Source organism: Rhinopithecus bieti, unplaced genomic scaffold (genome assembly GCF_001698545.2).
Source record: "Rhinopithecus bieti isolate Rb0 unplaced genomic scaffold, ASM169854v2 scaffold_13262, whole genome shotgun sequence".
NCBI lineage: Eukaryota > Metazoa > Chordata > Mammalia > Primates > Cercopithecidae > Rhinopithecus > Rhinopithecus bieti.
Window position 1 is genome coordinate 3,302,060 of NW_016808004.1, and position 14,591 is coordinate 3,316,650.

General features: G+C 56.2%; 1 protein-coding gene across 4 annotated transcripts in view; it reads right to left on the reverse strand.

Moving 5' to 3' along the window:
- SGTA (small glutamine rich tetratricopeptide repeat co-chaperone alpha) overlaps positions 1-12,972 on the reverse strand; it is a 29,383-nt gene extending 16,411 nt beyond the window's left edge. The window contains exons 1-3 of one of the 4 annotated variants that reach the window (XM_017885061.1): positions 1,795-1,907; positions 628-958; positions 417-539 (exon numbers count right to left, since the gene is read on the reverse strand). In XM_017885061.1, the coding sequence (XP_017740550.1) occupies positions 417-516 (100 nt within the window). In that variant the 5' untranslated portion in view covers positions 517-539; positions 628-958; positions 1,795-1,907. Of the gene's footprint in view, positions 1-416; positions 540-627; positions 1,171-1,794; positions 1,908-1,944; positions 2,544-12,838 lie in introns of those variants that run through there. The other 3 variants (XM_017885063.1, XM_017885062.1, XM_017885060.1) reach the window with 3 other exon arrangements.
- Between the last annotated feature and the right edge of the window lie 1,619 nt (positions 12,973-14,591).

The window sequence follows — 14,591 nt, forward strand, 5'->3', positions numbered from 1 at the left end:
GGCCTGGACAGGCCATGCAGGACGCCAACGGGTCTGCAACTCTGGTGTGGGGCCAGCACTAGGAGAGCTGTTTTCCCGTGACCGATGGCGACACACTGGGTGCTGAGAACATTCTGGAACCACACCTTGGTGGAAGACGGGGAGATGGAAAAAAGCCACCGGAAGACAGCTCAGCCTGAAGGCAGCAAGCGGCGGTGGCACTATGCAGTGGCAGGCGGGAGGGCTCAGCTCGGCCCTGGCTCCCGTGGGTGGGGGCTGTGTGGCCCTGGGCAGGCCCCAGCCCTCTCTGGGCTCAGCTTCCTCCCCCAAGAAGCCAGGTGGGGGACCAGCCGTCTACACACCAGGTGTCTACACTAGGCAACTGTGCCGGCCACTGCCCAGGGAGGGAGAGGGGGAGGTGGCGGGCACCCACCTACCTTCCAAGCTCTCCTGAGCGTCGGGCGAGAGGCCCCCGTGCCGGAGCTGATCGTGCAGGAACTGGATGATGGCGTAGGCCAGGCGCCTCTTGCTGTCCATCTTGAGCCCAGAAGAGGTAATACCTGGGGGTGCAGGAAAAAGCTCCATCAGGACCCCTCACGCTCCCCACTCCAGGTGCCCCAGGCCTGCCCCTAACTCGCTGGGCCTCACTTTAAGGGTGCTGGCTGATCTCAGCTCCAGGGCGGCCAAGGTAGAAGGCCTTCATACGCCCATTTCACAGATGATGACCTGAGGCCCGGACCCCACCAATCCAGCCATGCGCACAGCCAGAAAGTGTGAGGCCAGCAGGGGCGGCCCTAGAGAACCCGCCTGCTCCCAGGGCCTCCTGAGTGCTCCGAGGCTGGTTCTGAGGCCCCACGGAGGTCCCCTCCGCCGCGGCTTCTGGCGTGAGGTGGGTGGGGGCCAGGGATGCTGCTCAGCACCCTGCAGTGCTCAGGACAGCTCCACTCCAGAGAACGATCCAGGCCCAATGTCCACAGTGCTGAGAGGGAGAAACCTTGTCCTGAGCCAGAGCCACTGCCCCTTTCCTCAATTTACCTCTTTTGTGGCATGTCACAAGCATTTCTTAGCCACCCAACGGGGCCAGGTGGGCCTGCCCTGGCATCACTGTTTCACAGGACTTGCAGGACTCCCCCCAGGGACTTCTTGGGGACCCGTCTCATTCCTCCTCGGAGGCCTGCCACCTCGTTCCACCTCAGACCCCCGTCTGGTTCCCCAGGAGACCCATCTCATTTCCCCTCGGACACCTGCCTGGTCCCCCCCCAACACCCGCCTGGTACCCCCTCGGACACCCACCTGGTCCCCCCCTCGGACACCCGCCTGGTCCCCCCGACACCCGCCATGGTCCCCCCCTCGGACACCCGCCTGTCCCCCTCGGACAACCCGCCTGGTCCCCCCGACACGCCCGCCTGGTCCCCTCGGACACCCGCCGGTCCCCCCCCGGGACACCCGCCTGGTCCCCCCTCGGACCACCGCCTGTCCGCCCCCCGACAACCCGCCTGGTCCCCCCTCGTTGGGACACCGCCTGGTCCCCCCCCGACACCCGCCTGGTCCCCCCTCGACACCCGCCTGGTCCCCCCCCGCACCCGCCGGTCCCCCCGACCACCCGCTCGGTCCCCCCCGAACAACCCGCCTGGTCCCCCTCGGACACCGCCTGGTCCCCCCGACACCCGCCTGGTCCCCCCCTGACACCCGCCTGGCCCCCTGGAACACCCGCCTGGTCACCCCCTGACCACCCGCCTGGTCCTCGGACACCCGCCTGGTCCCCCCTCGGACACCCGCCTGGTCCCCCCTCGGACACCCTGTCTTGTTCCTCACTCCCAGGACTTGACAGCTGCTTCTGCTCATGTCTGTGGTCCCTGCAGTTTCCTGCCAAAGCTCTAAAGGGCGCCAGATGGTGACATCGGGGGAGGCTGTTCTGGAATCTGGAGCTGTAGTCTACGGACATGTCTTTTTTTAGTACAAGACCTTTCACGCAGGTTTCCTGGGTGCCTGGGCCAACTTGGAGGGGCCTCGGCTGCAGTGACCTTCACGGCGCTGAGCAGGAAGTCCCGCCACGAGCTGCGTGAGCTTCCCCCAGGGCAGGCTGGCCGGCTGCCTTGTGCCACCACCTCGGGCAGGCTCGGCCTCACCGTGCCTCCATTTACCCCGCAGGCCGGCCACGGTGACTCTAAACGTTTGGATGGAACAAGTTGCGCGGAGAAGCAGCAGCCGCCGCCGGAGCAGCCAAGTTCTGGGCTGAACAGTGTTCCCCTAGTCACGTCCTCCTGGGACCGAGCACGGGACCTTGTTTGTGTCTTTGTAGATGGAAGCAAGTGGAGATGAGGTCGCTGTGGTGGCCCTAATGCAGGGACTAAACACGGCCGCACGGAGACAGCCACATGCAGATAGAGCAGAGGCTGAGGCGATGTGGTTACGTGAAGAAAGGCAGGGCTCGCCGGGCCCCAGCAGCTGGAAGAGGCAGGACGGAGCCTCCCTCGGGACCTTCAGAGGGAACGTGGCCCGGCCCGCACCTTCATCTCAGACTTCTGGCCTCCAGAGCTGCGAGGGAAATCAATCTTGGTTGTTATAAGCCAGCTGGGTTGTGAGGGAGAGGCCAGGCGGTTTGGGTCCCGGACCGTGGCCTGCAAAGCCTGTGAGCTCAGACGGGTTGTTCAGCCTGAGCTTCCACCTCCATGTCTGTAAAATGGGGAGCCCCACTGTGGCTGCTGTCAGGGGTCAGGGCAAAAAATAACCTGGAAGCTGTCAGCCCAGCGCTTGGCGCCCTGTGGTGTCTGTTGTTAATAACATGCTTCTGCTGGGTGCAGTGGCTCACGCCTGTGATCCCAGCACTTTGGGAGGCCGAGGCGGGTGGATCACGAGGTCAGGAGATCGAGACCATCCTGGCTTACACGGTAAAACCCCACCTCTACTAAAAATACAAAAATTAGCTGGGCATGGTGGCACATGCCTGTAATCCCAGCTACTTGGGAGGCTGAGGCAGGAGAATCACTTGAATCAGGGAGTTGGAGGTTGCAGGGAGCCGAGATCGTGCCACTGCACTGCAGCCTGGCAACATAGTGAGACTCCATCTAAAAAAAAAAAAAAAATCACGATTCCTCGGGGTGAGTCTCGCGGCACAGACCTCGGTTGGCTGTTTTTGGTGGTGTGACCTACGGGAAGCGACTTAACTCTGCTGAGCCTCAGTTTCCTCCTCTGTCCCCCATGGATGGCGACAGCACCTCCTCATCATGGGCGCATGTGGGGATCAGGGGTGCATGTGGGGAGGGGTACGAGACCAGGCATGCACAATGCTGAGTGAACACCCCGACACAGGCAGGCACGTGGACAGGTGCCCGTGCACCCGCTGTGTCCAGATCAACACAGGCTGAGGCTATTCCAGAAATGCTGCCCGGCTGCACAGTTTCACTGGGAGCTTCACTGGGAGCATTTGGAGAACCTGCTCTGAGGCCGGAGACAGGCATGGAGAGGGGCTGCTCTGGTGCTGGTGTGTGGAGGGGCAGCCCTCGGGGAGGCCCTGGGCGTGGGATGGGACCCCCATCCTCTGCACTCCCGCTGCGGGAAGGGACCCCCATCCTCTGTTCTGGCGATGAGGTTCCCTTAGCCGGGCCTCCCTCCTCCACCTGCTCCTTCCAGGCTGGGCTGGGCGGCCGCCTTCCCTGGAATCCAGTCCCTGTAAGGGCCTCTGGTGTCTCCAAGCGGCTGGGTCTTCCCTGTCTGTGTCCCTCGCCGGCCAACACACAGGGTGGCGGGGCTGTGTGCCACCGGCCTTCCTCCTGGGGCCTGGCCCAGCCTGTGCGTAGTGGACCATATTTTTAGCTGTGCTCTGTGTGCCAAGACACATGAGGCAAGGGAGAGGCAGGCCTGAGGCCTCCGGAGCAGGGGAACCGCCATGAGGAGAAGCACAGGTTTGAGATCAGACACTGGGATTCAGGTTGGGTCAGACAGAGCCTGGCCGAGAGGCCACCAGCCTCGGGATGGACAAGGAAGCGCTGGGCCTGACGGAATCCTGCACGGTGACGGCTGCCTCTGGATAATTTCTTATTCTTCTCTGCTCTCCGAAAAGTGACTAAAGCCACAAACGCCTACAAGGAAACTCTGACCCAGCACCCAGGAGGCCGCAGCTCCTCCTTCTGAGCCAGCACAGCACGAGAACAGCACAGCCGGGGTTTGCCGCCAAGTCCCACTCCCCAGCCAGGCCCCAGGGACCCTCTGCGCACAGCTGCGCTGACAAGTGGCTCCAGGGGCTGAATACTGTCATGCGCTGAACCGTGTCCCCCAGATCCATACACTTAAGTCCTAACTGCCAGAACCTCGGAATGTGACCTCACCTGTAAGTAAGATCTTGGCGGATAGAATTCGGTAAGATGATGTCATATCAGAGTACGGCAGGTCCCTAGGGCAATAACTAATGTCCTTATAAAAAGGGGACATTTGGATGCAGACACACACACAGGGGGAACACCGTGTGGATGTGAAGGCAGAGATGGGGTGACGCGGCCACACGCCAGGGACACAGAGGGCAGAGGGCGATACACGGCAGAGACTCCAAGGGCAGAGATGGGGTGACACGGCCACACGGCAGGGACACCAGATCGCCCTCACATCCTCACAAGGAACGAGCCCCGTCGGCACCCTGATCATGGACTTCTGGCCTCCAGGACCGAGAGACGATGAACTCTGTTTCAGCTGCCTGGTCTATGGCACTCTGTCACGGCGGCCCCAGCAAACTGACACTATAGCCCAATGTCCACAGTTCCCAGTGGGAGAGACACTGGACTAGAAGAGGAGGATGTGAAGAGCCTGTGGGTGCACCCTCTCATGACCTCGGCGCGGTGACCTATGCGGCAGGACTGGGGATGGAGGTGTTCACTCGAGGCCACTGGAGCCACAGGCACAGCAGGATCCATGCCCGGCAGGCACCTGACCTGCCCCCACACTCAAGATCAGAGGTGTTCAGTGTCTTGGTTCCCCTAAAATACCTCTACATGAGTTAAACAGCCACTACCCCTAGAAGACGAGGTGTGGGCCGCCTGACCGCATAACCCACCACGCGCCAGAGACAAGCAAAGCACTGGCCCACCGGGCTTTAAACAGTGGCTGGCGTCAGATTCGAACGACACCGGTGATGTGGACGTCCATGCCTCTGCACACGCGCAGTCCCAGGTGCGCCCAGTTCTGTTTCCCTTTCAGGGAAAGCAACATCCATCAGCAATCGTTTAAAAAAAAAAAACCAGAGAGCAAAAGAAGCCAGATACAAAGCACACACAGGGTGTGACTCCCTGACTCCATTTCAATAAAATGTCCAGGACAGGCCCATCCAGAGACAGGAAGGAGATGTGTGGGTGCCGGGGCTTGGGGAGGGGAAGGCAAGTGACAGCTGGTGGGGACGGAGCTTCCTTGCTTCCTTTTGGGGCGATGAGACAGGTCTGGAACCAGAGAGTGGTGATGGCTGCGCAACCCCGCGAAGGCACCAAAAGCCACTGAATTTCGTGGTGTGGTAGTCGCAGCTCAATGTTTTAAAGGAGGAGAAATCTGCAAGAGCTATGTTTTGTGTTGGGGAGTTGCGGTCTTCCAGAAAGCTCCTGGGGGACGGTAATGAGTTTTCCACCCCCATCTCAGGACACAGGGGAGAGCCCAAAACTCTGAGGTCTGAGATCAGGACGGTCTAGAGCCTGGCGGGCAGCCAGTCCTGGAATCCAAAGGTCTCATGTGCAACACATCAAGGCCCACGGAGGTCAACCACCACCAGTAAGTGAAACCACAAGAGCTGACGTCATCCGCCCTGGCCGACAGGGCTCAGAGAGCAAACCAGTCAGGTCTCCTGACCCCCGAACCCAAGGAAAACAGACACATGCCACCCAAAAGGTTAAGATTTTTGGTTTACGGAATTTTTTTTGTTTTTTTTAACCGCATGTTTTGACAGCAGCATTACAACAGCCAAAAGCAAACAGCCCAAGTGTCCATGGACAGGTGAGTGGATCAACACGATGTGGTCTATCCACACGACGGAATACTCTGCAGCCACAAAAAGGAAATCCGGACCAGGCTACGAGGGCGGACCCTGAGGATGTCACGCTCAGTGAAATAAGCCAGAGAGCAACAAATCCCGTGCGACTCCCCTCCTAGGCGGTCCCAGAGTCACTGGACTCACAGAGACCAAAAGTAGAATTGGGGGTGCCAGGGGCTGGGGAGGGCATGGGGAGTGAATGTTTCACGGGGACAGTTTCAGCCTGGGGAGATGAGAAACTTCTAGAGGTGATGGTGGCGATGGCTGCATAGCCGTGTGGATGTGCTTAAAGCCACTGAACTGTGCATTTATAACTGATTAAGATGGTAATTCTTGGCCAGGCACAGTGGCTCACGCCTGTAATTCCAGCACTTTTGGAGGCTGAGGCAGGTGGATCACCTGAGGTCAGGAGTTCGAGACCAACGTGGTGAAACCCCGTCTCTACTAAAAATACAAACAAAATTAGCCAATCATGGTGGCACACACCTGTAATCCCAGCTACTCAGGAGGCTGAGGCGGGAGAATTGTTTGAACCCGGGAGGTGGAGGCTGCAGTGAGCTGAGATAGAGCCACTGCACTCCAGCCTGGGTGACAGAGCAAAATTCCGTCTCAAAAAAAAAAGAAAGACTGGTTGGGCACGGTGGCTCACACTTGTAATCCCAGCACTTTGGGAGGCCAAGGCGAGTGGATCACCTGAGGTCAGGAGTTCGAGACCAGCCTGGCCAACGTGGTGAAACCCAGTCTCCAAAAAATAGCCAGTCGTAGTGGCACATGCCTGTAATCCCAGCTACTTGGGAGGGTGAGGCAGGAGAATCACTTGAACCTCGGAGGTGGAGGTTGCAGCGAGCCGAAATCTCGCCATTGCACTCCAGCCTGGGCAATAAGAGCGAAACTCAATCTCAGAAAAAAAAAAAACAGAAAGACCAGGCACAGCGGCTCACACCTGTGATCCCAGCAGCACTTTGGGAGGCCAAAGTGGGAGGATCACTTGAGCACAGGAATTCAAGAGCAGCCTGGGCAACACAGGGAGAACCCAGCTCTGCAAAACATTAAAAAATTAGCTGGGTGTGGTGGCACACATCTCTAGCCCTAGCTGCTTGAGGGGCTGAGGCAGGAGGATCGCTTGAGCCCAGGAGGTCCGTGCTGCAGTGAGCACCCCTGCACTCCAGCCTGGGAAAGACAGCGAGACCCTGCTGAAAAAAAAATAACAGTTTCTTTTGAAAGTCTGGGGTCTTTGAGACGAGGGTCCCACCCAGCCAGTTGTCTTTAGCTAAGAATGGTGCCAACACCTTTTCAGAGGTTTCACTGGAAATGATTCTGTAACAGGCGGCCTCAGGTCAGGATCCCCACGCAAACACACCTCACTTGGTGACTTCAGATTTGAAAGAGGCAACAGCAAGCAGCAGAAACAAGACTTGAGCCAGGCGCGGTGGCTCAGGCCTATAATCCCAGCACTTTGGGAGGCTGAGACGGTCAGGAGTTCGTGACCAGACTGGCTTCTACTAAAAATACAAAAATTAGCTGGGCGTGTTGGCGGGTGCCTGTAATCCCAGTTACTCGGGAGGCTGGGGCAGGAGAGTCATTTGAACCTGGGGGGTGGAGATCGGAGTGAGCTGAGATCGCACCACTGCACTCCAGCCTGGGAGACAGAGCGAGACATCATCTCAAAAAAAAAAAAAAAAAGAAGCCAGACCTAGCTGAGTACCCCCATAAACCTAGAAGGCGGGGGTCACAGTCCCCTCTTACAGAAGGGGTGACAGGCCCAGACAGGTGGCACACGCCAGATCATACCAGTGACAGCTGGAACGCGGCTTAGCATTCCAGGCATGCAGGGCCTAGCACGATCCACGCTGGGGGTGGGTGTGTGGAGGGGGAAGTGTGCTCCTTCGCAGGCAACTAACACAGAATAAACCAAGAAATCTCATCTCTGGTGTACTTGTTTCCTTCTCTCTTAGACTGAGGTGTGAGGACTGGACGGGGTGGCGGGTGGCTAGGGATCCACTGAGGGTTCAGAGGGTGGAAAGAGTGATCCTCAGTGAGTCACACTCCTCTCTCCCGGTCCCGCCACTGCCTCTGTACCCCAGGGCCTTTGCACGTGCTGTTTTCCCTCCTGGAACACCCTCCACGCCCCAGAGAACCTCTTATCCTCGTGGTCTCCACCCTGCCCCCTCCCTGTTAGCCTGGGGCACAGCTGAGCAGAAGTGCCCCAGCTCAGACTCCCTGGGCTAGGGGATGCCACTGATTGCCAGGAGACTCTGTGTCCCATGATCATTTGCTCTACCAAGGTCCCAGGAGGCTGCACCCATTGAAATGCACAAACTGTGGAGGGTTGCTTGAGCCCAGGAGTTCGAGAGCAACTTGGGCAACAAAGTGAGACCCTGTCTCTAACAAAACAAAACACAACAAAAGATAAATCTACACGCTAAATGGACAGGGAGCGAGGCGGCGAACCCGAGGACCTGGGGACCCCGATTCCCACCCTCTGCCCCGTCGGAAGTTTCTTCTGGTGTCTAGTGTGAGCAGGGAGCAGGCTCCATTTTTTTTCCCAAATAATAAACGCAGGTGTCTCTCCCGTGGCACCGTGGGCATCTTGGGTGGATGATTCTGTCCTGCGCACGGCAGGGGGCTGAGCGGCACCCCTGGTTCCCCCCACCGCATGCCTGAAACACTCTCCAGGTGAGACGACCACACACGTCCCCAGACACGGCCAAACTGCCCCCAGCTGTAAATCACGGCGGCCACTAAGTGGGAAGAAGAAAGGCTGGAAGTCAGCACAGGTCAGCTTTTTCTGGCCAGATGACTTTGCTGTGAACTTTCTGAAACCTTCTGTGTGCAGGGTATTCTGGGTTTCAGAACCGCGGGTCCATGGTGGAGGACAGCTCACCTAAGGTAAGCACGGGCCCCGCCCTGCACGTGACACGGGCCGGTGGTGCTAGGACCTGTGGCTTCTCTGCCATCCCCAAGGTGGGGGACATCATCAAACGGTTCTCAAACCTGCTTCAGCAGCCAGGCTTTCTCGTAAGAAAACTTTCTGCTCTTTGGAGGGAGGCCCAGCAAGCATGAGGACGGCATTTTCCTCAACTGCCATTTGGCACTCGCTGTCTCTGGAACAACCACAGCTTGGAGGGTTTGGCTGTGGGACAGCATTCTCAGAGAAGGCCTGCTGTGTCTCCCAACAGCGAGGGCTTTATGGGTGCTCAGGAGCCACGGCCGAGGCCTGGTCTCAAGGCAGAGGCCGCACAAGTGAGGGTGGGGGGAGTGCTGGCCCGTGGGGGTGGCGCCAGCTCCAGTGTTGGGGGCTTCAGTGCTTCAGTGTCCCTTTCGGCTCTGAGCCGAGGACTCCACGTCCCACCTTTTCATTTCATCATTAAAATGAAAACAAAATCAAAACACAGACCCCTCGGTCAGGGGCGGGGGCTCACGCCTGTAATCCCAGCACTTGGGAGGCTGAGGCGAGAGAATTGCTCGAGTCCAGGTGTTCGAGACCAGTTTGGGCTATTATACAGGGTATAGTGAGACCCTACAAAAGAGACTCCACCAAAAAAATAAAAAAAATTAGCCTGACGTGGCGGCACACATCAGTAGTCCCAGCTGCTTGAGAGGCTGAGGCGAGAGGATCGTTTTGAGCCCAGGAGCTGGAGGCTGCAGTGAGCTGTGACTGGGCTCTGCACTCCAGCCCGGGTGACAAAGTGAGACCTTGTCTCTAAAACCAAACAAAAAACTCACAACCACCTCTCTTCCTTATTTCCCTGCCCAGAATGGATCGTTCAATGGAAAAAAATAGAACATCCTCGTAAACTGAGGTCGTCTTACCTCCTTACACCCCAGTAGGAAGCGCCCGCTCTTGCCCACCGCCTTCTGTGAACACTCTGTCCACCTCCATCCCAAATCCACACTGCTTCTCACCAACGGCAGGGCAGGAAAACCAGGTGTCCTGCTCCTCACTACCCCTCAGGACACCCGAGTTCTAGCTCAGTCCCCTGCCCACTCCCCACATCGAAGTCCACTTTCTTCTAAAATGCCACCAGGAGGTCACTGTACACATAAAAGCCCTCAACTGCTCCCTGGAACCCCAGGAGTGTGCATAGGAGGCCCCCTCACCAGCTGGGGGTCGCCTGTGGGGCCTACACCAAACCCTGTATGTGCCACTCAAACTCAAGTGCTCACCTCTCCTGCCCAACTCTAGGAGAGAATCTAGTATTCCTGCAAACTCCATCTCTGGCCCAGCATCTCTTACGAGGCTTTCTACCTCTTGACAGACTCATCTTCCCTTTGAACGCCAGCATCTGGCAGCGTCTAAACCCTATGGACTCAGGAAAGCCTTCGATGGTTGAAATATTCACAGACACGTGGTCAAGTTCCTTGGGGAAGCCATTTCTCTCTGGGTCTCTGTTTCCACCTCAGTAAAAGAGAAGACGGGTCAGGTGCAGTGAGGCACGCCTGTAATCACAGAACTGGAGGCCCAGGTGGAGGATCGCTTGAACCCAGGAGTTTGAGACCAGCCTGGGCAACAGGGTGAAATCCTATCTCTAAAACAACAAAATACAAAAATTAGCCGGGTGTGGTAGTGCATACGTGTAGTCCCAGCTACTCAGGAGGCTGAAGTAGGAGGGCCTGAGCCCAGGAGGTTGAGGCTGCAGTGAGCGGAGATTGCACCACTACACTCCAGCCTGGGCGACAGAGCAAGACTCTATCTCAAACCACCCCTTTTATGCCTTCAGCCTGTACTGAGCACTTCCTACCAGGGCCACTGTTGGGTCTTGGCAAAAAAAAAACCATAGAATTGAGTAAGACTACAGCTCTCAAGGATCCTCCAATCTGGGGCAGAGCTCACCCCCATTTGGAATCATTCACCCTTCTAGGAAGATTTAATTATAAACCTCAGCTCAAATCCTTGGCGCGCTTACAGCTTTCCAGGCACCCAGCTAAGTGCTGTACATGCGATAGCTTATTTTAGGGGTCAGCAAAGGTTTTCCTGAAAAGGGCCAGATTGTCTTCAGCTCGGCAGGCGTTAAGTTCCCTACGGCAACTGTTCAACTGTGCCCTCTTAGCTCGAAATCAACCACAGGTAACGTGTAAACCAAGGAGTGTGGCTGTGTTCCCACAAACCTTCATTCCCAAAAACAGGCCAGAGGTGGATTTGGCCTTCTGGTCAGTTAGCTGATACTTTGCCTGGTGGAATCCTCACACACCTGAGGTGGTTACTTTTATAATCCCCATTCCACAGAAGAAAAACTGAGGCTTGGAAAGATGGGGACCACCCAAGACCACCTAGCTATGAGGATGAAAATGAGGCGTTCTGAACCCAGGCAGTCTCACTTGAGAAGCTAAACTCCAAAATACCCACTTCTCGCCACACAAAATTGGGTGCACACACAAAACTTTGTATACCATTTCCCCGGCCCACACACTCCCAGCTGCCCATGCTGGTGAAGACTCACTGATCTAGGGTAGGTTTTTTTTTTTTTTTTTTTTTTTTTGACAGGGTCTCGCTCTGTCACCCAGGCTGGAGCGCAGTGGCATGATCTTGGGTCTCTGCAACCTCTGCCTCCTGGGTTCAAGGGATTCTTCTGCCTCAGCCTCCTGAGTAGCTGGGATTACAGGTGCACGCCACCATGCCCGGCTAATTTTTGTATTTTCAGGAGAGACGGGGTTTCACCACGTTGGGTCAGGCTGGTCTCGAACTCCTGACCTCAGGTGATCCACCCGTATGGTAGGGTTTTTAAAGCGTTATTGACATTCAAAGCTGGATCATTTTCTGGGGTGGGGCCGTCCTGGGCACTGCAGGGCACTGTTGGAGTCAGCAACCCTGGCCTCCGCTGACTCCAAACCAGGGGATCCCCCGAATCATGAAAAGCACAAATGTCACCAAGAATCTCTGGGGCACAGAATTGTTCCTGGTTGAGAACCACTGGTCAAGGGAGGGAAAAGGCAGAGAGAACGAATAATCAGAGACAGAAACAAAAGTAAATGGGACAATGAGCCAACCTCTGAGAGGCACACTGCACTGCAATTTTCTGGCACCTAATAACAAAAACAGCCGTTCTCAAGCCAGCTCTCTCTTATCAAGTTCCAGGCCACCTGATCAAATAATTGAATGTGGGTTTATCCTCATAATGACTCTCCGAGACATCTGCTTTTACAACTCGTTTACGAAAGAAGGTTTGCTCAGAGAGAGAAGGCGACTCATCCAGGTTTACACAGCGGGTGGGTGGTGGTGGTGGGCTGGTTCTGAATCCCAGATTTCCCCACCTCTAGCACGATATGCAGCAGAAGACTCTAAACATGAAATAAGACGAACGGCTGCTAATTCTTTCGAGTTCTCAGATTCCGCTGGACCCTGCGGCTCTCATTCTCCCAGGCGGGGACTTCTGACAACGCCCGTTTTACAGAGGGGAAAACTGAGGCTCCGAGAAGCCAAGATGCTGGGCAAGGTCACCCAGGTAGGGACTGGCGGCGCTGGGACCAGAGCCCCGACTTCAGTCCCCACAAACGGGGGTCCCCGAGTCACAGGGACGACGTTTCCAGGCAGTTAATAAGAGCGGAACTGCAGCGAACACCCAGCGAGCGCTCACTACATGCGAGGAGCCTTCCCCTCCCGCCGTCCTCGCCACCAGCCCGCGGACCAGCATTTCCAGGACCTGGGGCCCGGGGAAGGGAGATCAGGGCTCGAAGGGCCTGCCCGATGCCGCCCGGCCTCAGTTTCCCCTCCGCTCCGCCTACTCACAGGACCCCGCGCGTCGCGCTGACCCTGGCCTCAAGATCCCCAACCTCTTACGGGCTCTGGGGCCCCGTGAGCCCCGAGTCGCAGACCCCACACCCGCCAGGCTCAGTACAGTGCCCCTCACTCACCTCTCAGGCGACCGATCCCCGACCCACCGACGGTTGCGCTTGCGCACCGCGGAGCCGCCCGGCCCCGGCCCCCGGGCGCGACGCCTGCGCAGAAGAAGGGCGCCCCGGGTTGCTTCCCTTCTGCACAGGCGCGTTAATGATCGAGGTGGGCGTGGAAGGAAGTGACGCAACGTAGAGGCGGGAACCAGCTGGTCGTTAGGGCAACTGACCTCTACGACTTAATGGAGGCCGGAAGTCGGGGCTAGTTTGCCCTCTAGAGCGGGAATGAAGCGGTGCACGGTGGAACAGTGGCTGACTCCAGCCGGTAGCCGAGCCGACCACGTGGTGCTGGGCCGGCCACGTGGTGCAGCCGCGTTTGGCCACCTGGACTCCAGAGCGTCACAGCCGCGCAATGAATGGGAGTCAGTGTTGTCCGCTCGCTATCTTTGTTCATTTATTCACCCACCCATCTACTCACCCACAAATGCATTCCTTCATGCAGTCAATTTATGAGACGCTTGTGAGTATAGAGACATTAGTAGGCAGCAGGTGCCTAATATTCAATATTTATTGCAAACCAGTCATAAAAACCAGCAAAGTGTCTACTGTCATTATTTTGCATTGGGGTAGACGAACTATAAACTAATAAACTAGTACGTAAATAGATAAACAAGAAATTTCACAGCTAACACTACGAAAAAAAAAGAAGGTGGTGTGATTGTCACTGGGAGCTAAGTTGCATGGGATGGGTAGGAAAGATCATCCTTTAGATTTGGATTTCAAGGATAGGAAAAAGTCCAAACGGACCCCAGGCACAGGGAACAGCGAAAATGAAGGCCGATATAAAATTAAGCTTGGTGTGCTCAAGACATATGGAAAGAAAAAAAAGAGATGAGAGATGAGAAATTTCCAAGGACGACAGAAAACTGATCACCATCTCAGTTATAGTTGCCAGAAATGTTCTCCCAATTCATTTTTGTCCTACTCGAAATACATGCACGATTAATGGCGTGGATTATTTTAATTTCTTTTGCAGAAATAAAGGAGGTGAGACCGGGCGCGGTGGCTCACGCCTGTAATCCCAGCACTTTGGGAGGCCAGGGGGCAGATCACTTGAGGTCAGAAGTTCGAGATCAGCCTGGCCAACATGCTGAAACGCTGTCTCTACTAAAAATACAAAAACTAGCCGGGCGTGGTGCGGGCATCTGTAGTCCCAGCTACTCGGGCGGTTGAGGCAGGAGAATCGCTTGAACCCAAGAGGCAAAGTTTGCAGTGAGCCGAGATCGCGCCATGGCACTCCAGCCTGGGCGACAGAGTGAGACTCCGTCCAGTTCCTCCAAAACAAAACGAAACAAAAACAAAAAACAAAAAAAGGAAAGAAAGGAGGTCGATTGTTTCTTTTTTGCCAGTTTAATTGTAGTACATTGTTTTTTCTGGGTGCCGTAACAGTTCAAGACAGACGGTTCAAGGTGTTTTTTGTTTTAACCCACAACACTGGATGTAGGTCAGGTTACTGCACTGTTCCAAAACACCTGTTATTTGACATGAATCAATTTACTTGCTTATGTTTCTGACAAAAAAAAAAAAAAAAAAAAAAAAAACTTGGCCGGGCGCGGTGGCTCACACCTGTAATCAATTCCAGCACTTTGGGCAGCCGAGGCGGGTGGATCACAAGGTCAAGAGATTAAGACCATCCTGGCCAACATGGTGAAACCCCGTCTCTACTAAAAATACGAAAATTAGCCGGGCGTGGCGGCTCGCGCCTGTAGTCCCA